Here is a 24,244-nt window from a genome sequence, read left to right as displayed (position 1 = left end):
TCTACTTCATCGTCTTCAGACTCCAGGCGCTGATGGCACACAGCATGCACATCTACCAGTACCAGCTGGTAGCCTGATCAGGACACAGGGCACCACCTGGACATGGCCTCGGATCTCAGTCCTCAGCAGTGCAGCCATATTTGCTTTCTTTTTTTTTTTTTTTGCTGAAAGATGACTGGTCACTGAGGCCTTTTCAACGAGATTGCTGAAGTAGGGTTTCTTTCCATTGTGAGTTAACACCTGTTGAGTCATTCCGGATCTGTTAGTAAAATCTTTTGGCAATTCACTACATATAATGCCATTCCTTTGGATATGCAATTTCTGCTACAATGACATGATGGTAAACTTGTTTTTCCCACAGTTATGTTGCATGGTGTTTTCAGTTTATAAATGCTGCCAGAAATGCTATATATCAGAAATGGGTTGGTTTTTATACATGGAATTGATTAAGTTACAAGTTTACAGTCTGTAAGTCCATAAAATATCCAAATTAAGGCATCCAGGGAAAGTTACCTTGACTCAAGAAAGGCAGATGGTTTCAGAACACTGCTGTCAGCTGGGAAGGCACGTGGCTGGTATCTGCAGGTCCTTGTTCTCTATTCCCTTGGTTCCAGCTACTGATGCCAGTGGTTTCCTCTCTAAGCATATGTAGGCCTTCACTTAGCTCTTCTACAACACAACTCTGGGTTCTGGCTTGCTTAGTATTTCATTGGAAGGCATCCAGCAATGTCTTCTGGGTGCAGCATCTCCAAATGTTTGAGTCTAGGCATCAGCTCTCTCTGTCAGCACTCCAAGCATCTTTACATGTTTCTGTCTCTGTTGGCTCTCAAGCAACTGTTCTCCAAGCATCTGAAAAATGTTTTTGCAAAATGTTTCCCCTTTTAAAGGACTCTAATAACTTAGTCAACACCCACCTTGAATGAGTGGAGTCACATCTCCATCTAATCAAAAGACCACCATTAGTGTGTCACATCTCCATGGTTGAAATCTAACCAAAAGTTTTGCACCCGCAATTGGGTGGCTCAATCTCCATGGAAACAATCTAATCAAAAGTTTCCATCCTAAACAATAGATCCATCCCCACAAGATTGGTTCAGGATTAAAATATAGCTTTTCTGAGGTGCATAATACAGCACACATATATAGTATTTCTTTTTTTTTATTTTAAGACCACTTTTCCTGCTTGAATTCTGGGATTGGAAAAATCCAATTCCTTTTCTCTACAGTTCCTTTCCTTGTTCCAGATTGGAACAAACATCTGATTTGAAGACTGGATGGCCCACAGAGACCAGATGACTGATATTCTCTAGCATCCTATCTCTGAACAGCTTTCTCTGGGATGTGTCCAGCAGGGACCACTCTTCCTGGGTGAAATCTGTAAATACATCTTTCATGTTCACCAACTCCGGTGGCTGCACTGTCCGTAGCTCAACTGTCAACCCTTTTCCTCTGGGTTTCACTCACAGTCAGATAATTATGCAGACCAATGAGATATCCCAGAGCCATGGGTGCCTCCTCCATGGGCCCCATGGGGACAAAGCTTGATCCTTACTGTGGAGGTACTTAGAGTTCAGGGAACTGAACCCCAAGATTTTTCCAGTGAAGTCTGACTCATCATGGGTCAGAAAAGGTGGTTTCAGATGCCCACTGCAGGGTGCCATCCTTCCTGTCCCCCTGGCTTAGTCCCTGAGACTGGGCTGAGCTTCTTCAAGACCATTGACCCAGCTGGGTGAAGTGCAGTCCTTGGCACAGGCAACAGGAAAAGGTCCAGAAGGAAGGACCTGCAGAAGGAACAGGAGTGTGAGGGTCTACGCTCCAGGCCCAGATCCTCAGGCCACATCAGGCTTAGGTGCCAAATTGCAAGTGTTTTGTGGAGGATTTTTGCATCTATCTTCATTAGAGAAATTGATGGCATCTTTATCTGATTTTGGTATCAGGGTAATGTTGCCTTCATAGAACGTAGTTATGTAGCATTCCCTGTGCTTCAGTTTTTTGGAAGAGTTTGAGCAGGCTGGGTATTCTTCATGGAATGATTGGTAGAATTTACCAAGGAAGCCTCTCGTCCTGGGCTTTGCTTTGATAGGAGGTTTCAAACGACCCTTTCAATTTCTTTACTTGTGATTGGTTTGTTGAGATCTTCTGTTTCTATTGGAGCCAGTGTGGGTTGTTTGTCTGTTTCCAGAAAATTGTCTATTTCACCTAACTTGTGTAGTTTATTGGTGTACAACTGTTCATAGTATCCTCTCATGCCCTTTTTTATGTCTGTGGGGTCAGTAGTGATCTTCCCCTCACATTTTAAATTTTATTTATTTGTATCTTCTCCCCTTTTTCCTTTGTCTAGCTAAGGGCTTGGACAATTTTGTTGATCTTTTCAAAGAACCATCTTTGGGTTTTGCTGATTCACTCTGTTGCTTTTTGTTGTTGTTCTCAATTCATTTATTTCTGCTCTAATCTTTGCTATTTCTTTCCTTCTATTTACTTTAGGATTAGTTTGCCGTTCTTTTGGTACTTCCTCTAGGTGTGTAGGTAGGTCTTTGATTTTAGCTCTTCTTTTGTAATGTAGGCACATAGGGTTATAAATTTAGCTTTAGCACCTCTTTAGCTGCATCCCATACGTTTCCGTACATTGTGTTCTCATTTTCATCTGTCTCAACATATTTACTGATTTCTCCTGCACTTTCTTATTTGACCCTCTGATTGTTTAAGAGTGTGTTGCTTAACCTGCGTAATTAGTGTACTTTTCTAGTTCTCCACCTGTTGCTGATCTGCAGCTTCATTCCATTGTGATCAGACAAAGTGGTTTGTATAATTTCTATAATTTTCAACCTATTAAGAACTCTTTTTTGACCCAACATGTGGTCTATCCTGGAGAATTATTCATGAGCCCTTGAGAAGAATGTATTTTCTTCTGTTGTGTGATGCATTGTTCTGTATATGTCTATTTGGTCTAGTTCATTTATCAAATTATTTAAGTTCTCAATTTCATTTTTATACTCTGTCTAGATGTTCTTTCTATTGACGAGAGTGTTGTATTTAAGCCTCCAACTATTACTGCAGAGGTATCTATTTCTCCGTTCAGTTTTGCTAGTGTTTGCTTCATATATTTTGGGGCACACTGTTTAAATGTATATACATTTATGATAATTATTTCTTCTTGGTGGATTGCCCCTTTTAGTAATACATAATGTCCTTATTTGTCTCGTATAACAGCTTTGCATTTCAAGTCTGCTTTGTATGATATTAGTCTAACACCAGCTTTTTTTTTTTAATATTGTTTATGTAGAGTATATTTTTCCAGACTTTCACTTTCAGCCTGTTTGTATCTTTGGGTCTTAGGTGACTCTCATATAGGCAACATATAGATTGCTCATACTTTTATACATTTTGCCAATCTGTGTCTTTTGATGACTGATTTTATCCCATTAACCTTCAGTGATACTATTGTAATGGAAGCACTTACTTTGAGCATTGTATCCTTTGACTTTTATATATTGCATCTTATTTTTGTGTCTTTGTACCCTTTTAGTTACCTTTATTGATCTTCATTTCTATCTCTTCCACCAGGCCTTTCTCTCTTGTTTTTTCCTTTCCGTTCGCAGAACTCCCTTTAGTATTTCTTTTTTTTTTAAACTTTTTTATTAATTAAAAAAATTAGCGAACAAAACATTAAGATATCATTCCATTCTACATATACAATCAGTAATTCTTAATATTATCACATAGTTGCATATTCATCATTTCTTAAAACATTTGCATCGATTCAGAAAAAGAAATAAAAAGACAACAGAAAAAGAAATAAAACGATAACAGAGAAAAAAAAGATTATACATATCATACCCCTTACCCCTCACTTTCATTTACCACTAGCATTTCAAACTAAATTTATTTTAACATTTGTTCCCCCGTTATTCATTTTTATTCCATATGTTCTACTTGTCTGTTGATATAGTAGCTAAAAGGAGCATCAGACACAAGGTTTTCACATTCACAGAGTCTCATTGTGAAAGCTATATCATTGTTCAATCATCATCAAGAAACATGGCTACTGGAACACAGCTCTACATTTTCAGGCAGTTCCCTCCAGCCTCTCCGCTACATCTTGAACAACAAGGTGATATCTTCTTAATGCATAAGAATAACCTCCAGGATAACCTCTCGACTCTGTTTGGAATCTCTCAGCCATTGACACTTAGTCTCATTTCAGTCTTTCCCCCTTTGGTCGAGAAGGTTCTCTCAATCCCTTGATGTTAATTCTCAGTCCCTTGATGCTGAGTCTCAGCTCATTCTAGGATCTCTGTCCCATGTTGCCAGGAAGGTCCACATCCCTGGGAGTCACATCCCATGCAGAGAAGGGGAGGGTGGTGAGACTGCTCGTCATGTTGGCTGGAGAGAGAGGCCACATCTGAGCAACAAAAGAGGCTCTCTTGGGGGTGATTCTTAGGCCTAAATTTTAAGTAGACTTGACCTATCCTTTGTGGGGTTAAGTTTCATATGAACAAACCCCAAGACTGGGGGCTCAGCCTATAGCTTTGGTTGTCCACACTGCTTGTGAGAATATCAAGAATTCAACTTGGGGAAGTTGAATTTCCCTTTAGTATTTCTTGTAGGAAAGATCTTTTGTTGATGAGCTCTCTCAGCTTCTGTTTATCTGTTCATATTTTAAATTCTCCCTCATTTTAAATGTAGTTTTATTGAGATATCTCCACACAACATAGAAACCATCTGAGGTGTTATAATCACTAGTTCACAGTATCATCCCTTTGTTTGTGCATACAGCCCCATGATCAAATTTAGAACATTTTCATTACTCCAGAAAAGTAGTAAAATTTGAAAAGAAAACCATAATACTCCCATATTTCTTATCCCCTCCCATATTATTAACCCCATGGGTTGGTGTGGTACATTTGTTTCTGTTTATGAAAGAGTATTAAATTATTACAGTTACCTAAGGTCCATAGTTTGCAAAAGGTATTTTTTCCATATCCCCTCTATTATTAACACTATCATAATAGTGTCATACATCTGCTCTGGTTCATGAAAGAACTTTTTATTTTTGTACAGATAATCATGATCATTGTCCACCATAGGATTCACTGTGTTATGCATTCCCATGTTTTAACCTCCAACTTTCCTTCTGGTGTCATACATGACTCTAAACTTCCCCTCTCCACCACACTCACCCACCATTCAGCCCTGTTAATTATTCTCACAGTAACATGCTACAATAAGCTCTGTCCACTTTCAAATGTCTAAGATCACCCTAGTTAAACATTCTGCAAATATAAAGCAACCGGTCCCCATTTCTTTAGCCTCATTCTGTATTTTATGTCTATGAGTTCACATATTATAATTAGCGCATATCAGTGACACGATAAAATACTTTTCCTTTTATATCAGACTTACTTCACTTAATATAATGTCTTCAGCGTTGATCCATGTTGTCACATACTTCAGGATTTCATTCCTTTTCATAGCCAAATAATATTTCACTGTATGTAAAACCACATTTTTTTTTTATCCATTCATCTGTTTATAGACATTTGGGTTGCTTCCACCTTTTGACAATTGTGAATAATGTTTCTTTGAACACAGGCTTTCAAATATCTGTTCAAGTCCTTGATTTTAAATCTCCTGGGTATATATCTACAGGTATGATTGCTGGGTCATATGGCAATTCCCAAGGATCTGTCACACTGTCTTCCACAGTGGCTACACCATTTAAAAAATCCCACGAACAAGGAATGAGTGTTCCTATTTCTCCACACCATCCCCAACATTTGCAACATTTTTTTTTATTAGTAACCATTCTAGTGGGTGTGAAGTGGTCTCTCATTGGGGTTTTGATTTTCATTTCTTTAATAGCTGGTGATGTTGAACGTGTTTTCATGTGTTTTTAGTCATTTGCATGTTCTCTTTGGAGAAATGATGTTTCAAGCTGTTTGCCCATATTTTAATTGAGTTATTTATCTTTTTATTGCTGAGTTGTAGGATTTCTTTATCTATTCTGGATATTAAACCCATATTCTATATGTGGTTTCCAGATATTTTCTGCAACACTATTCCATGATTTGGTTTCATCATAATTTATTTAATTAACCTATTGGACATTTAATGAAGCTTTCCCAGTTTTTGTTATCACAAACCATACTGAAAGGAATATTTTGGACAATATCCTTACAGAATTAAAAATATTTCTGGAAGGGAAATTGCTGGGTTGAAGGGTATGCACAATTTATACTCTTATAGTACATTAAGTTGCGTCTTCAATGGACCTCTGGATGAACTTTTTAATTTTCCACAAGTGTAGACTCACAACCCATACCTTAGTGATAAGAGAGTGGGGACACTTGTTATTTCATTGATGAGAGAGAGAGAGTAAGAGAAAGGAAACAGAAACTTTTTTTTTCTTGCAGGAAATGACTGAGCACTTTGGCACTGTGTTTCAACAAATACCCACTTGGTCCACCTTTACCAAGGAACAGATATCCACCCTGGCCACAGTCTTATTGGAGAATGTGGAGAGTACCACATTGGCTGCTCTTCTGAAGCCATCAGCAAACACCAGTCAGACTATTGAGACTGAATATTTAGGTATGGTATATCCTTCATGACAAGGACAAACCTGCATGATTTTTCTTAGAGGTGACCGTGGCAATGTGATTCACCACAACTTTCCCACCCATCCATTTTCCCAATTGTTTAAAAATCTTGAACTCACAGCAATTCAAGTCTAATCATGTTAGCATCTCTGTTTTATTGAGTGGTTGGGGGATGCCAATCTCTGTGATAAGAATGTGTCATTAATTTATTCATCAAATATTTGATGACTTCCAGGGGTTAAGAGAAGATCATAATTTACTATTTTCAAGTATTAAAGCTCTCCATTCTGGGCCAATGGTAGGACTGTAATTCCTGGCTATTTTGGAGTTAGAGGGGATCTTGAGACATGTTCAGCCAATGAATTGTGAATGAAGATGTCTAGAGGTTTCTTTCTCCATGCTCTTGCAATGTTTCAGATTATGGATATCCTCTCTTTGTTGGTGTCTGAGTGAGAACAACAGAGAGCAGAGCCCCAAGTCGACTTATGACTGGCACAGAGCCTTAATGAGAAATAAATAGGTCTCTTTAAGGCTCTGAGATTCAGGGGTTGTTTGTTACTGTTAATGCTGTCCTGACAGATACAGCTCTATCTTTTTAACCTTCAATGTGCTTGACGGGTGACCACTTGGGATACAGGGTGCTGTAGGCCTTTTCTGGCAGAACCCTTTCCTGGTAGTAATACTAGTCACGAAGTCCCATTCCAAAAGTGCCTAGAAAGCTAAGAGTTGGAAGTACAATATTTGGTGAACTGCCACCAGTAGTGAATAAATCTGCCCTTACAAACTTTATCTTTTGCTGAGGCATTTCAGACAACATATAGACATCTGGTATACCAGATGGACGTAATGATATTGAGAACAATAGAGCATTCTAAGGGGGTTGGAGAGGGTGAGGATTGAAGGGAAAAGTTGTTTTAAATAAGATGTGTTCAGGGAAAGTCTCATTGATAAAGTAGTTAAAGACACTTGAAGGAAGAGGGAATATAAATATTTGGGAAAAGAGCAAGGGTGTGAACATATGGCCATTTCAAGGAATGATGAAGAGGTCACTTGGTTGAAGTGGATTAGGGGATGGTGAGAGCAGGAAAAGGTTTTGTAGATAAATGTAGGGAATTTGGGTTTTATTTGGAATAAGATGGGGTGATGGGAGCATTAGAGAGTTTTGAGTATAAAGAAGGCATCATCTGACTTATATTTTTAAAAACTCTCTCTCATTGTATGATCTATTTTATTTCAACAAAGAACCAATGGATTTGGTCCTGCAATTATTGCCACATTGCAGGTGAAGAATCGGAGGCTAAGAGAAGTTAAGTCATGGTTTCATATTTACACAATTGGTGAATGACAAAACCGGGAACTCTTAGCTCAATCTGACTTCAGAACCTGAGCGCCATCCAACAGGCTGCACTTCCCTGGTCCTTCATATTTCTTATGGCCTTGAAAAACTTGTCTAAATTTGTAGTAGCCAGAATATTACCATCCTGTTGTCTTCCAGCAGAGTTTACTTCAATCGCATCTTTCCCTGAAATAGTTTCCCTTCCCAAGATGTGATAGCTCACTCCTAATGCTCCAATTGAGTTTCTCAATGGTATGATAACCCCCCACCCTGCATCATTCATCAAAGGGTTCAAGAGCTGTCCCATGATGAGTTGGCCATCCCATTCTTCCTTTTCCTTACAACTATGGACATGTACATTTGATGGACAGAAACAAAAATCAGGACTCATGTTTTGTGATGTCTTACAAATTCTCCATTTATCCCTTTAGGTATTGAAAGCAAAGTTATCCGAGAAGAGTGCATTGAAGAGAATATAAGCTTTAGTTTGAAAACTAAAGGGAATATAATGAAGGTTGGATGTTCCACAATAGAGGAATCAGGAAACACAGGTACAGAACCACTCTCAAGGATACAAAACACTGTCTGTAGTGCATTCAATGAGCAAATATTTACTGGTTACCTCCTAGATGTTGAGACTTACTGTGAGATAGTGGGGGATAAATGATGGTAGAGGCAGTAGTGACCATGACCTCAGGCAGTTTTCTATCCAGTAGGGAAGGTAGGCATTAAATCAACCATCTCATGATACTGAAGTGTTTATACCTGTGCTGTCCTGTATGGTAGCCACCGGCCACATATGGCTATTGACTGTTTGAAATGTGGTTGAGATGTGCTATAAATGCAAAATAGATGCTGGAATTCAAAGACCTATTAAAAAATGGTTTTGAAATATCTCATTAAATCATTTTTATATTGATTACATGCTGAAATTATGTTATTTTGGACATACTGGATTAAAATGTTAAAATTGATTTTATCTGTTTCCTTTTACATATAAAATGTGGCAACTAGAAAATTTTAAATTATATTTGTGGCTCATGTTGTACTTCTATTAGAGAGCATTGATCTTTAATGGGTTAGCAAACTTTCTCTAAAGGTCCAGGTAATAAATGTTTTAGGTTTAGTGGGCCTTATGGCCTCTTTTGCAATTACTTAAAATTACTTATGATCTCTTTTGCAATTACTCTCTATGAATTCATAGAGAATTCATGAATAAATGGGTCTGGCTGTTTGCCAATAAAACTTTATCTAGTGAAGCAGGAAGTAGACCATTGCTGGCCCCTGATATTTATTATTAACATTATGACTCATGCTTCAGTGAAAAAGCACAAGGTGCCATGAGAAAGGCAAATTTAAGCTATGGGTAGAGAAAACATTTACAGCGCATACAGTGAAAGGAGATACTACCAAAGAGATAAATGTGGGAAGTGAAATGATTTCCCAGTCTTGTATTGGATTTTCCCTTAAAAACACAACTCAAATTTATTTTAAAATGTGTCCAAGATTTGTCCAGGATATATCACCTCAGAATTATTTTTATGATTCTGGTAAAAGTTACTGTCCTGGGAGTGTTTTGGTATTTCAGCTCTCGGACCGTGCCAGTGAGGTTCACGGGGTGTTGATGTGTGTATGTGTGCATCTGTGTGTGTGTGTGTGTGTGTGTGCTTGGGCCATCTATAATTACCACTTAACAAATGTTTCCCTGTTCTTTTCATTTGGGGGAACTTGCAGGAACGACTGGGGTAGCTTTAGTCTCCCTTGTGGGCATGGAGTCCATTTTAAATGAGAGCTTCTTCCAAGAACCCCAGGCTGTCATGTCCAACTCAAAAAGGAAGCTGAAGATGAATTCTCGCATTGTTAGAGGCATAATGACTGGGGAAAAGAAAGATGGCTACTCAGATCCAGTTATCTACACTCTTGAGAACATCCAGGTGTGCGGTGAGGCCACTTACGCCCCTGTCAATCCATTGGGAACTCGCCCACCCAGTAGGCTTAACTCCCATTTTGGATGGGGATCTGCCAAGGTTGGAAGATTGCACAATTTCTAGAAGCCCAATCTCATTGTTGAAAGACACTGCTAGAAGAATGAGCTCTCCTGTTTCTTTGTGATGTCCTTCCATTCAACAATGGGAATGATATAGGCTAGATTAAGCAACATGAAAGTGGGAACATTTACTATTGGTATAGTTACATTAGTTATGACCAGTCAGTGGTAAGGACTAATCTTGAATCCAAGTCCTTTTTCAGATTTCATGAACCTAGCACTTACTATTTCTTGTAATAAGTCTTGATACCATTTTCTTTTCTCATTAATACTCCCCAATATACCTAACTAGTTATAGGTTTATTTTCTTAAAATTTCCCTCTTCTCATCTCTGATTTTTTCCTAATATATTTGTCTTCTCTGGTAAATTGAGCTAAGTCTTTATAAGTAACTTGATGGAATATTCTGGAAAGTACTCCATCAATTTACACATTTGAGTCTATGCCAACGCCATGCATAGCCTTATCTCTTGCTCCATGCTCTTCTCTCTCTCTTTCTTACTTTCTCTGCCTCCCTTCTTTCTTTTCTCCCTCTCTTTGTCTCATTACTTTCAAGAGGCCCTGACCTTATTTCCTTTATTGAAGTTCATCAGTTTCCTTCCTGCCTCAGGACATTAGTATATACTTTTCCTTCTGTTCAGAATATCCTGTCCTCACCCAATACTCCCATGCGAACATTATTCATTTGGATAACTGCTATACATCTTTCAGATTTCAAACACATGTTTTCAGGTATCTTTCTTGCTTCCCCACTGCACCTTATCAGATTTATTTAACTTCTATTTCATATTCTTAAGGCACACTATTATTTCATAACTGTTACTATATTTCTCTGTTAATTATTTTTAATATAGTTTTCCCCCAGCACTGTGATCTCCTTAGAGGCATGCCATGTCTATTTGCCTATTTCCCATAGACAGTGCAGATGAAAGCATGAATAGGTGCTTGATAAAACACCTTAAGTAAATGAATTAATAAATGAATTCTTTGTGGGATGACTCATCATGGATTTGATGAAAAGAGTTTTCCTCTAGCAACCAGAGTGTGGCTGCCCCGTTGGACTGGCTGTCACTGCCAACTGAAACATCAGCATTTTGTCCATTCCCTGTAGAGCATAACCTTCATTTTCTTGCCTCAAATGGTTCTTGAGGTTGGTCACGTTGAATCCATTCAAGGAAGATTCTTGGGTGACCAGGATCTTTGATATTCCAGCCAAAGCAGAAGTTTGAGAGCCCCATCTGCGTTGCCTGGAACACAGATGTGGATGGTGGCAGTTGGACCTCCTCAGGCTGTGTCATCCTTGAAGCTTCCCAGACCCATACCGTCTGCAGCTGTAAGCAGTTGGTTAGCCTGGCCATCATCATGGCTTCTACGGAGCTCACGGTCAGTACCATCGGGCTCTGCTCTGGATCTCGCAGTGTCTGGTCCCAAATGCAATGGACAGAATATTTACTGAACATCTGCATGTACACATTTTGGTGCTGTGTGCAGTCTGAGGGACCATGGGGACAAAAGGGTTTTGTGACATACCTCTGCCCTTGGGGAACTCATGTTCTGTTTGAGAAACCATGAAACTCATATATCAAATGCTAAATAATAAACCTAAACAGACTAGGCACAATATCAATCACAGATTCTATTTACTGAGCTCCCTACTTTGTGCCATTAGCTCTGCTCTTTATCAAATAGCTGGCAAGTTCAGCTTTTTTTTAAACTCATCTTATGTATTAGGAGCTTGAGAGTCAGCACTGTCTACTCATGAGTGATGATATGGGATTTGAACATGGAGCAGTCTATTCTCTTAACTATTACATCCCAGTATTATAGATGGGAACCCATGCAATGATGTCTGGCATATGTTTAGTATATCCTTAACACCTTAAAGCACTCAAATATATTTTCAAAATGAATTATGAACAATGGCATAAGGAAAGGATTTAGCTTGTCACATTCCACTCCCAAAATTTGGGGAATCTCTGAATATCTACTTATCAGTTGAAGTTCAATGCAGGAAACAAAAAGTACTCAAGTCATCTCAAGCAGGAAGGGATTTAATGCAGGGAATTGATTGCTCACAAAATCATTGAAACAGATGGAGGATGTGAAGTCAGTGGATGTCTACTTGGATTTTAGCTTCAAGGTCGCCCCTCTACAGCTCTGATTTAGGGGTCAGAAATTGCTGCTTCCATATCACCCCTTGTCCATGAAATTGGGAAGTGGAAAGTTGGAAAGAGAAGTCCAGCCACAGCTAACTTCTGACTATTAAACCAACCAGATTGCAAAAACTCCTGCAGAAAAGTGTGTCTAGTTCCCTTCTATCTTCTACCTCCTGCCTTCCAAAATGTCAGGGATACATGTCTTTGTAGAAGCTAAATTATATCCTGGACCCATCCTTAGCCCCAAGGGATTCTGAGAAATGTAGTTTGCAGATATCCTCTCCCTGCAATACATGAGGTGGGACTTAAGACAAGGGTGGGAAAGGGGGATGCTGGATGTCAAGGGCTATCAATGGCCAATACCTTGTTCATTCTGAGTGCCAGAGGGAGAAGATGTCTTCAGCCCTTTCGGCTCAAGCCAGGGGCTGGATCTTTCTTTTTACTGCCTGGGGGAATTTTGACCCATCTCTGAGGCCTTGTGGATCTCCTTCCTGACAGATGGAGTACTCCTTGCACGTCATTAGCCACGTGGGTTTGACCATTTCCCTGGTGTGCCTCGCCTTGGCCATCGCCACGTTCCTGCTGTGTCGTTCCATTCGCAACCACATCACCGACCTCCACCTGCAGCTCTGTGTGTGCCTGTTCCTGGCCAAGATTCTTTTCATCACCAGTGTAGACAAGACCAGCAACCAGGTCTCATATTTCCCAGGCTCTGCTCCCTTATCCCATCCAGCCCCATCATCTCCGCATCTGCCTCTGCTCATCCTTACCCGACTTCCCCTGTGCTCATCTCTATCTCAGGGCCTTTGCACTTGCTGTACCCTCTGACAGCAACACTTTCCCCCCAGCTCCCCTTCTGGTTAACTTTTTCTTTTGATAGATATTAGGTTAAAATCACTTTTACATTGATTTATATAATGTGGTCCTTCTCATAGTTTTTCTCTAACCCAATGGTTCTCACCTGGAGTGATCCAGTTCCCCAGGAGACATTTGATAACATTTGGAGACATTTTTGGTCATCACGTGTGGTAGGGGGGGTTACTGGAATTTTGTGGGTAGAGGCCTAGGACACTGCTGCTAAATATCCTGTAGTGTAAATGTCAACCCCCAGCACAAAGAAATATCTGTCCCCAAATGTCAATAGTGTTATAGGTGAGAAATTCTCTCATTACCTCTTGGTATATGTATATATATACATATATTTTTCCCAAACACTAGTTGATTATTGATCGTTGATCATTGATTATTTATTGCCTTATTTGTGATGATTAGGTTCACGTGACAACTTAGCCAGGTGATGGTGCCCATTTGTCTGGTCAAGCCAGCACTGGCATAACTGTTACTGTGAGGACATTTCATGGACTTAAATCATCACTCAATTGATCGCATCTATGGCTGATTATATCTATGATCAACTAAGGGAGTTGTCTTCTGCAATGAGAAATGTTTAATCCAGTTGATGACTTTTAAGGGAGAGGTGACGACTTCAGTAGTCAGAAGAGAAAGCTTTCATCTCTACTTTAGCCAGCCAGCCTGTCCTGGGGAATTCATTGAATACCTCCATTATTATTATTTTTTTTATTAATTAATGGAAAAAAAAAAGAAATTAACCCAACATTTAGAAATCATACCATTCTACATATGCAATCAGTAATTCTTAACATCATCACATAGATGCATGATCATCATTTCTTACTACATTTGCATCGGTTTAAAAGAACTAAGCGACACACCAGACAAAGATATAGAATGTTAATATAGAGAAAAGTAATAATAATAGTAAAAAAAAACAAAAAAACAAAAAAAACAAAAACAAACAAACAAACAAACTAAACCTATAGCTCAGATGCAGCTTCATTCAGTGTTTTAACATGATTACTTTACAATTAGGTATTACTGTGCTGTCCATTTTTGAGTTTTTGTATCTAATCCTGTTGCACAGTCTGTATCTCTTCAGCTCCAATTACCCATTATCTTACCCTGTTTCTACTTCCTGCTGTACTCTGTTACCAATGACATATTCCAAGTTTGTTCTTGAATGTCCGTTCACATCAGTGGGACCATACAGTATTTGTCCTTTAGTTTTTGGCTGGACTCACTCAGCATAATGTTCTCTAGGTCCATCCATGTTATTACATGCTTCATAAGTTTATCCTGTCTTAAAGCTGCATAATATTCCATCGTATGTATATACCACAGTTTGTTTAGCCATTCTTCTGTTGATGGACATTTTGGCTGTTTCCATCTGTTTACAATTGTAAATAACGCTGCTATAAACATTGGTGTGCAAATGTCTGTTTGTGTCTTTGCCCTTAAGTCCTTTGAGTAGATACCCAGCAATGGTATTGCTGGGTCGTATGGCAATTCTATATTCAGCTTTTTGAGGAACCGCCAAACTGCCTTCCACAGTGGTTGCACCATTTGACATTCCCACCAACAGTGGATAAGTGTGCCTCTTTCTCCGCATCCTCTCCAGCACCTGTCATTTTCTATTTTGTTGATAATGGCCATTCTGGTGGGTGTGAGATGATATCTCATTGTGGTTTTGATTTGCATTTCTCTAATGGCCAGGGACATTGGGCATCTCTTCATGTGCCTCTTGGCCATTTGTATTTCCTCTTCTGAGAGGTGTCTGTTCAAGTCTTTTTCCCATTTTGTAATTGGGTTGGCTGTCTTTTTGTTGTTGAGTTGAACAATCTCTTTATAAATTCTGGATACTAGACCTTTATCTGATATGTCATTTCCAAATATTGTCTCCCATTGTGTAGGCTGTCTTTCTACTTTCTTGATGAAGTTCTTTGATGCCCAAAAGTGTTTAATTTTGAGGAGTTCCCATTTATTTATTTACTTCTTCAGTGCTCTTGCTTTAAGTTTAAGGTCCATAAAACCGCCTCCAATTGTAAGATTCATAAGATATCTCCCTACATTTTCCTCTAACTGTTTTATGGTCTTAGACCTAATGTTTAGATATTTGATCCATTTTGAATTAACTTTTGTATAGGGTGTGAGATATGGGTCTTCTTTCATTCTTTTGCATATGGATATCCAGTTCTCTAGGCACCATTTATTGAAGAGATTGTTCTGTCCCAGGTGAGTTGGCTTGACTGCCTTATCAAAGATCAAATGTCCATAGATGAGAGGGTCTATATCTGAGCACTCTATTCAATTCCATTGGTCGATATATCTATCTTTATGCCAATACCATGCTGTCTTGACCACTGTGGCTTCATAATATGCCTTAAAGTCTGGCAGCGCGAGACCTCCAGCTTCATTTTTTTTCCTCAAGATGTTTTTTGCAATTTGGGGCACCCTTCCCTTCCAGATAAATTTGCTTATTGGTTTTTCTATTTCTGAAAAATAAGTTGTTGGGATTTTGATTGGTATTGCATTGAATCTGTAGATCAATTTAGGTAGGATTGACATCTTAACTATATTTAGTCTTCCAATCCATGAACACGGTATGCCCTTCCATCTATTTAGGTCTTCTGAATACCTCCATTATTGTTGCCAGCTTTCAGCCTGCCCTATGGTATTTGGACTCATGCATCCTCAGAGTTGTGTGAGACACCTTTATAAAATCTCATATTTAAAGATGTCTCCTGTTGATCCTGTTTCCCTAGAGAACCCAAGCTATTGTAGCTTTGGTAGTGGGAGTGGTTCTTGCTAAACAGAATCTTAAAAATATATACTTTTGCAATTGCTTTTCTATTCTGATTACGTTCAAAGGCACTAAGGACTTTATTTCCAATAATCAAAATGGCACTGATAGTCTATGGCATTAGTTGGCAATAAAAATATTCCACTATCACCATTTGATTCTGCTAATCATACTCTTATATGAGGCAAGTCTCTGTGTGACAGTGTTTTTGACACCTTAACAGAGTTTTGTGGGGTTAAAAGGTATAACGATGTTGGCTGATTATTCTTAGGTATGCTGGATACAATTATAACAGAAAGGGATGAGCTGAAGGCTTCAAATTTGCTAAACACTACATGAAAAGATGTAAGTTTACAAGTGTGCCCTGAAAGAAAATCATATTTCCTGTGGTCACAGACTTGATAGAGCTGAAAACCAGACACAAAACCTCATTGTGAGTAGCAGATTTGCAATGTCAACTAAATTCTCAACCTTGCAGGCTGTCCGATATTAAACTAAGGGCATTGATTGGAAAGGAATGGGATCCTGAAAATTGGGATGGGGACATATGGATTGATAATGATAGCAGTGGGAACATTGAAACCCTGGATTCTTCTGAGTCTGTGCTAGATAAACCCAGAACTGTTCACTCTGAAGAAACAGCCACTGATCTCCAGGCTGCCCTGAGAGAAGAACTACCTGACCTCCAGCCTGCCTTGAGGAAACAACTTCCCAACCTCTTGTCTTCCCTGAGGAGTCTGTCACCCAACCTCCACCTAAAGAGATGAACCCTTCAGTGCCTTCTAAACTTGTAACCACCTCCCCTGGGGAAACAGCCCTCACTCCTCTGTCTGAAGAGATTTATCATGTCTCACCAGATGAAACTGCAAAAGGAATGCCCTGAGGTAGTTGGCTTGAAAGACACAATGACCCTACCACCCTCTCTTTTCTTCAAAACCTACAACCAGACTAATTGTTCCAACAGGCCCTGAAAGGTGAAGTACAAAGTGTGACCCATGAGGAGGTGTGCTAAACTCAAAAAGAGCTGCATGAGTTTTCCAATTTACATAGACAGAAATCAGGAAAATATGTATGGGAATGGGTATTAGGGGTGTGGTATAATGGTGGAAGGAGTGTGAAGTTGGATCAGGCTGAATTTATTGATATGAGCCGACTAAGCAGAGATTCTGCATTCAATGTTGTAGCTTGAAGGGTTAGAAAGGGTGTTAGCAGTTTATTTGGTTGGTTGGTTGAAACATGGATCAAAAGATGGCTGACGTCATCTGAGGTTGAAATGCCAGAACTGCCCTGGTATCATGTAGATGAAGGGATCCAAAGCTTAGAGAGATTGGAATGTTAGAGTGGAGTTATCATAGAAGACCTGCTCACACACCCCAGGCATGTCCAGAGGATATACCTTTTGCCAGGACTGTGAGGAATACATTTATAAGACTAATGTTATGAACAGTGAAGAGCTCTGTAGTCGCCCTTCTCTGTAGATCAGATGCTACTGTGAGAGCTGCTGTCATTGAGCTGGAATCCTTAAACATAATGGGGATGACTAGATCCTGAGTTGGCAGAAGCCATGTGGTGACATTAATCACCATAGAGAAGGTGGACGTGGCCACCTTAATGAAACAGCAGACTCAAAGCAGCAATCAAAATAATCTGACTCGGGGAGACTTATGCTGCTGGCTAGGAGATCATGGGGTACCTAGAAGTAAAAGAGATGGGCAGCTACTAAATTCCTGTTTGATCTGTATAAGCAGAAGAGTTCTAGGTCAGACGAAGAAAAGTCTAATTTGAATTACAAAACAGAGTCGTGCCCCCTTACTCAATTCCCAGACACGAGACAGTTTACAGATCCAGAGCCCCTTGAATGAGGGGAGAGTTGGCACCTTTGGGGAGCATCCTACTACACTGGCAAAAATTTACACTGTTAACCTCCCTCCCAGCTTTCCCCAATGAGACCTATGGCCTTTTACCAGGGTGACTATGCATTGGGAAAAAGGAAATGATCAGATATTTCTGGAATTATTGGACACTGGTTCAGAAATAACATTATTCCAAGAGACTCAAAACATCACTCTGGTCCACCAGTCAGAGTAGGGGCTTATGAAGCCAGGTGATTGATGGAGTTTTAGCTCAGAGTGCATCTCACAGTGGATCCAGTGAGACCCTGGACCCATTCTGTGGCTATTTCCCCAGTTCTGGAATGTGCAATTGGAATTAATATGCTCAGCAACTGGCAGAATCCCCGCATTGGTTCGCTGATTTGTGAAGTGAGGGCTATTATGGTGGGAAAGTCCAAGTGGAAGCCACTAGCAAAATAATGAATCAGAAGCAATACCTTATTCCTGGAGGGATTGTAGAGATTAGTGCCATTCTTAAGGACCTGAAGGTGATTCCCACCACACCCCCATTCAACTCTCCTATTTGGCTGTGCAGAAAGCAGATGGGTCTTAGAGGATGATAGTGGAGTATCGTAAACTTCACCAGGTGGTGACTAGTAGCAGCTGCTTTTCAAGATAAGGTATCATTCCTTTAGCAAATCAACACATTGCCTGGTACCTGTTATGCAAATATTGACTTGGCAAATGCTGTTTTACTCAATAGCTGTTGGTAAAGACCACCAGAAACAGTTTGCCTTCAGCTGGCAAGGCCAGCAGCATACCTTCACTGTCCAACCTCAGGGGTTTATCAACTCTCCAGCCCTATGTCACAATCTTGTCTGCAGGGACCTTGATTATTACTCCTTCCCACAAGACATCACACCTGTACATTATATTGATGATGTCATGTTGATTGGAACTTTGTGCATGAAGTGGTAATTAATCTAGACTTAATGGTAAAGCAGTTGTACATCAGAGAATGGAAGATAAATACCACAAAAATATAGGTGCTTTTCACCTCAGTAAAATTTCTAAGCATCCAGTGGTGTGGGGCATGTTGAGATATACATTTTAAGCTAAAGGATAAGCTGTTGCATCTGGCCTTTCCTATGACCAAATAAAAAGAGGCACAATGCCTAGTTGGCCTCTTTGGATTTTAGACACAGCATATTCCTCATTTGGGTGTGCTACTTTGGCCCATTTATCACATGAGTGGAAAGCCTGCTAGTTTTGAGTGGGAACTGGAGCAAGAGGAGGATCTGTGATAGATCTGTGCTTCTGTGTAAGCCACTCTGCCACTTGGGTCATATGATCCAGCAGATCCAGTGATGCTGGAAGTGCCAGTGGCAAATAGAGATGCTGTCTGGAGCTTTTGTTAGGACCCTAAAGGAGAATCACAATGCAGACCCTTAGGATTTTGGAGTAAAGCCTTACCATCTGCTGCAGATAACTATGCTCCTTTTTAGAAACAGCTTTTGGCCTGCTACTGGGCCTTAGTAGAGAATGAATGGTTAATCATGGGCCACCAACTTACCATGAAACCTGAATTGCCTATCATAAGCTGGGTGTTCTCTGACCCACCAAGACATAAAGTTTGGCATGCACAGCAGCACTCTATCATAAAATGGAAATGGTATATATGAGATAGGGCCAGAGCAGGTTCTGAAGGCACAAGTAAATTACAAGAGGAAGTGGCCCAAATGCCCAAGGCCCCTACTCCTTCCACATTATCTTCCCTTTCCAAGACCAGAGCTATGGCCTCTTGGAGAGTTCCTCACAGTCAGTTGACTGAGGAAGAAAAAACTCAGGCCTGGTTTACAGATGGTTGTGCATGATTTGCAGGTACCACCTGAAAGCGGACAGCTTCAGCACTGCATCCCTTTTCTGGCATGTCCTTAAAGGACAGTGGTGAGGGGAAATCCTCCCAGTGATTGGAACTTCAAACAGTGCATCTGATTGTTCATTTTTCTTGGAAGGAGAACTGACCAGAGGTACATTTGTATACTGACTCACAGGCTGTTGCTAAAAGTTTGGCTGGATGATGAGGGTCTTAGAAGCAGCATGATTGGAAAATTGGTGACAAAGAGGTCTGGGGAAGAGGTATGTGGATAGACCTTTCTGAGTGGGAAAAAAGCATGAAGATATTTGTGTCCCATGTGAATGAGCACCAGAGGGTGATCTCAGCAGAGGGAAGTTTGAATAATTAAGTGGATAAGATGACCTCTTATTTGGATACAAGCCAGCCTCTTTCCCCAGCCACTACTGTCAATGCCCAATGGGCCCAAGAACAAAGTGGTCATGGTGGTAGGGATGGATGGAGGTTATGCATGGGCTCAACAGCATGAACTTCCACTCACCAAGGCTGATCTGTCTATGGCTACTGCTGAGTGCCCAATCTGCCAGCAGCAGAGACTTAGTCCCAAATATGGCATCAATATGGCATATGATTCAGTCCCCAATAAGGCATCATTCCCAGGAGTGATCAGCCTGTTACCTGTTGGAAGGTTGATTGAATTGGATGACTTCCATCATGGAAGGGACAGCAATTTATTCTAACTTAAATTAATATACATTCCAGATATGGGTTTGACTTCCCTACAAACAATGCTACTGCCCAAACTATCATCCATGGACTTATGGAATGCCTTACCTACCATCATCATATCCTTCACAGCATTGCTTCTGATCAAGGAACCCATTTCATAGTAAATGAAGTATGGAAATTGGCACATGCTGATTGAATTATCTGGGTTTATCATGTTCCCCATCATCCAAAGGCAGCTAAGTAGATAGGACAGTGGGATGGTCTTTTGAAGACTCAATTATGGCATCAACTACCTTGCAGGGCTTGGGCAATGTTCTTTAGGAAGCTGTTTATGACCTGAATTAGTGTCCGCTGTATGGTGCTGATTCTCCCATAGCCAGTATACATGAGTCAAGGAGTCAAGGGGTGGAAATGGGAGTGGCACCACTCATTATCACCCCTCATGAGCCACTAGAAAAAAATTTTGCTTTCTGTCCCAGCAATCTGAAGCTCTACTGGTCTATGGGTCTTAGTTCCAAAAAAGAGGAGTGCTCCTACTAGCAGACACAACAATGATTCCTTGGAACTGGAAGTTATGGCTGCCACCTGGCCACTTTTGGCTTTTCATGCCTCTGATCAACAAGTAAGGGAGGGAATTACTTTATTGGCTGGGATGATTGATCCTGACTAGCCAGAGGAAATAGGATTGCAACTACACAATGGAGATAAAGAAGAGTTTTCCTGGATCAGGAGATCCCCTAGGGAATCTCTTAGTACTACCATGCCCTGTAATTAAAGTTAATGGAAAATTGCAACAACCCAATCTGGGCTGGTCTACCAATGGCCCAGAAACTTTAGGAATGAAGATTGAATCACCCTACCAGGCAAAGAACCATGGCCCGCTGAAGTTCTTGCTGAAGGTAAAGGGAGTATGGAGTTGGGTAGTGGAAGAAGGTAGTGATAAATATGAGCTATGACCATGTGACCAGTTACAGAAATGAAGACTAATGGTATGAATATTTCTTCCTTTCTTTGTAATGAGTATATTTGTATTTGTACATAAAGCAAATTTCTTTGTTTTCTTCTCTATCTTATCCTCTTATCATATGACCTAAGTTGTATTGTTCATGTAGTAGAATTTCAGTTATAGGATAACAAGCTTAAGAGTGAATATTACTCAAGGACTTGCACCCTATTCTGGAGAGAATTCATGCATTTCCGGTTGTACACAGAACAGTTGAGTAATGTTAGGTGAAAAATATGTTTGTTATTGTGTTCTATTTAAAGACTGGTTTAAGCTGATGTGTACAGCTGCTATGTTGACAAGGGGTAAATTGTGATGATTAGGTTCATGTGTCACCTTAGCCAAATGAATGTGCCCTATAGTCTGGTCAAGCCAGCAGTGGACCATCTGTTACTGCAAGCAAATTTTGTGGGCATAAATCATCACCAAGTTGACTGCATCTATGGCTGATTATATCTGATCAGCTAAGGGGTATGTCTTCTGTAATGAGAGAGATTTAATGCAATCAGTTGGAAAATTTTTAAAGCAGAGGTGAAGATTTCAGTAGCCAGAAGAGGGAACTTTGATTTCTACTTTAGGCAACCAGACTCTCCTGGAGAATTCATCAAAGACCACTGTTGTTGCCAGTTCGCAACCTGCCCTATGGAATTTGGACTCATGCTTCCCCACAGTTGCATGATATACCTTTATAAAATCTTATTTGTACAGATATTTCCTGTTGGTTCTGTTTCCCTAGACAACCTTGACTAATACACTTGTATATCCACTTACTCCACGGGATTGTGAATCTTATGCAAAGATTTGGGTCAGTTCACTGCCTATAATCACAGTACACACTCAGGGTTTCCAAAGAGGGACATTTTTGACATTTTGGGTAGAATGTAAAACTGATGGTTGTTTATGTAAAAGTCAGCTACTCCCTATGGATTGTGGGAAACCTTAGTCCCAGGCAACCCAGTGTGCTTGGACAGCTTATCAAAGGGGTGTTATCACTTCTCATTAAGGACCACTATGTATCTAAAATATTTGTTGAATGGGTAAATGGTCAAGTTTGAGGCATCCCAATGAGCACCTTCATTTCCTTCCCTCCTCCCTGAAGGGTGCTTCCTTTTTGGAAGGGGGCTCCTGACTGTGCATGTTTCTCCTCTCCAGTTGGGTTGCGCCATTATTGCAGGTTTTCTGCACTACCTGTTCCTCGCCTGCTTCTTCTGGATGCTGGTGGAAGCTGTCATGCTGTTCCTAATGGTCAGAAACCTGAAAGTGGTGAATTACTTCAGCTCTCGCAACATCAGAATGCTGCCCCTCTGTACCTTTGCCTATGGACTCCCAGCACTGGTGGTGGTTGTCTCTGCCAGTGTACAGCCCCAGGGCTACGGGATGCCTAATCGGTAAGTGATGTCCATCTCCCTGAAGACCCTTCTCCAGGGCCGGTGGTGACAATCACATAAACAAGGAGAACAATAATGGAAGCAGTAGTTGCATTTACCATTGAATGAGTTGTTATTTGATTTATTGCTGGTCTGAGGCTACCATGTACAGCAGCACAGGTTATGCATGACACAAATCCAGAGGACGCTATTTATACTGTGGTAAAAGCTTATGGCCCCATTGCACCAGGAGAATTGATTGTACCATTTTAAAATAATGGACTCTGGAGTCAATCTGCTTAGGTTTGAATGCTGGCTCTATCACCTTTAACTGTACAGCCTCGGACAAGTTACTTAATCTCTCTGTGCCTCTTTTTCTTCATCTATCAAATGAGGCGAATTATAATGCCTACTTCATTGTGTTGCTGTGAGGATTAAATGAGTTTTTTCCTGGAAAGCATTTAGAGCAGCCTGGCTACAGTAAAGAAGTATAAAGAAGATTATTATTATTATCACCATCAAGATAGACTTTGTCCATTCTAAAACGAGGTGTGTTTACCACATTCAATGGCAGATGGTTTTTGGTAGAACACTGGTGAACACAAATTTTAAAAACATTTCTGCATTTAGTTTAAATTGTATTAAAAACGTGGGCAGCCCATGGTGGTTCAGCAGGTAGAGTTCTTGCCTGCCATGTCGGAGACCTGGATTCGGTTCGTGGTGCCTGCCCATGGGAAAAAAATATATTACCAGCACATAAGATTCATGATTTCATAGATCTGCCAGTATGGTATAAATACGGTAAAGTAAAAAGTTAGTCAATTTTGAGGAAAAATATTTGTAAATGGCAGAACTTGTGGTATATGGACAGGGTCTAGACAGTAACACACTCTTATGGCATTACATCCTACAATATACCATTGAGATAGTATTATTTTGTTTAACAGATGAAGAAAATGAGGCTCAGAGTAGTGAAAAGAAATTTCTGCCATTAACTAATGAGAAAGGGGGAAGAGAGAGCAGTTGAATCTGGATCTCTCCAGCTTGGGGGTCTTGCTGATTATGCTGCAGGCATTTTGTTGAGGTGTTTTGGGGGGATTAAGTATGCAGACTTCTCCCTGTATGCTAATGGTTTAGACTTCAGTGGGGGTCATGAGACAAGGAGGGAAAGGAATTCATGTTCAATGAATACTCATCTTAACCTAAATCCACAAGCTTTACATATATTCTTTCTGATAATTCTCAGCCAAAATTCTCCTGGTCAAGAATTAGGGTCTCCATTTATAAAAGATGAAATTGAGGCTCAGTAGGGTGGTGGAACTTGCTTGGGGTCACATAACTGGGAAGCTTCATAGCGGAAGAACTGTGTTTAGATGGGACCTTCTTATCTGGAGGTGATGATGACAATGCAAGGCCGCCATGATGAAGTCTCATGTTGATGTGAGAAAAATAAGCCCTGGCATCAGCCAGAGGGAGACAGTGGCACTGGGGGGAGGGAAGTTCGTGGGAGGTTTTCTGGAGGAGGTAGAACTTGAACGGGTCTGAAAAGCTCCACTGAAATGTACACAGGCAGAGAGGAGAGGGTTGACCACACAAGTGAGAGCAAAAGCTTGCTGATGGCAAGGTTCAAACAGGTTATAGAACATACTGGCTGGACTGAAGG

General features: G+C 40.3%; 1 protein-coding gene across 1 annotated transcript in view; it reads left to right on the top strand.

The window, feature by feature from the left end:
* Positions 1–24,244, top strand: part of ADGRE1 (adhesion G protein-coupled receptor E1) — a 117,920-nt gene that overhangs the window by 75,596 nt on the left and 18,080 nt on the right. Inside the window, exons 10-15 of the mRNA XM_077120913.1 lie at positions 6,414–6,591; positions 8,367–8,486; positions 9,670–9,869; positions 11,194–11,364; positions 12,636–12,830; positions 22,367–22,602. Coding sequence (XP_076977028.1) covers positions 6,414–6,591; positions 8,367–8,486; positions 9,670–9,869; positions 11,194–11,364; positions 12,636–12,830; positions 22,367–22,602 — 1,100 coding nt within the window. The remainder of the gene's footprint in view (positions 1–6,413; positions 6,592–8,366; positions 8,487–9,669; positions 9,870–11,193; positions 11,365–12,635; positions 12,831–22,366; positions 22,603–24,244) is intronic.

This window comes from Tamandua tetradactyla, chromosome 11 (genome assembly GCF_023851605.1).
Source record: "Tamandua tetradactyla isolate mTamTet1 chromosome 11, mTamTet1.pri, whole genome shotgun sequence".
NCBI lineage: Eukaryota > Metazoa > Chordata > Mammalia > Pilosa > Myrmecophagidae > Tamandua > Tamandua tetradactyla.
This window is presented reverse-complemented; position numbering and strand designations above follow the sequence as displayed.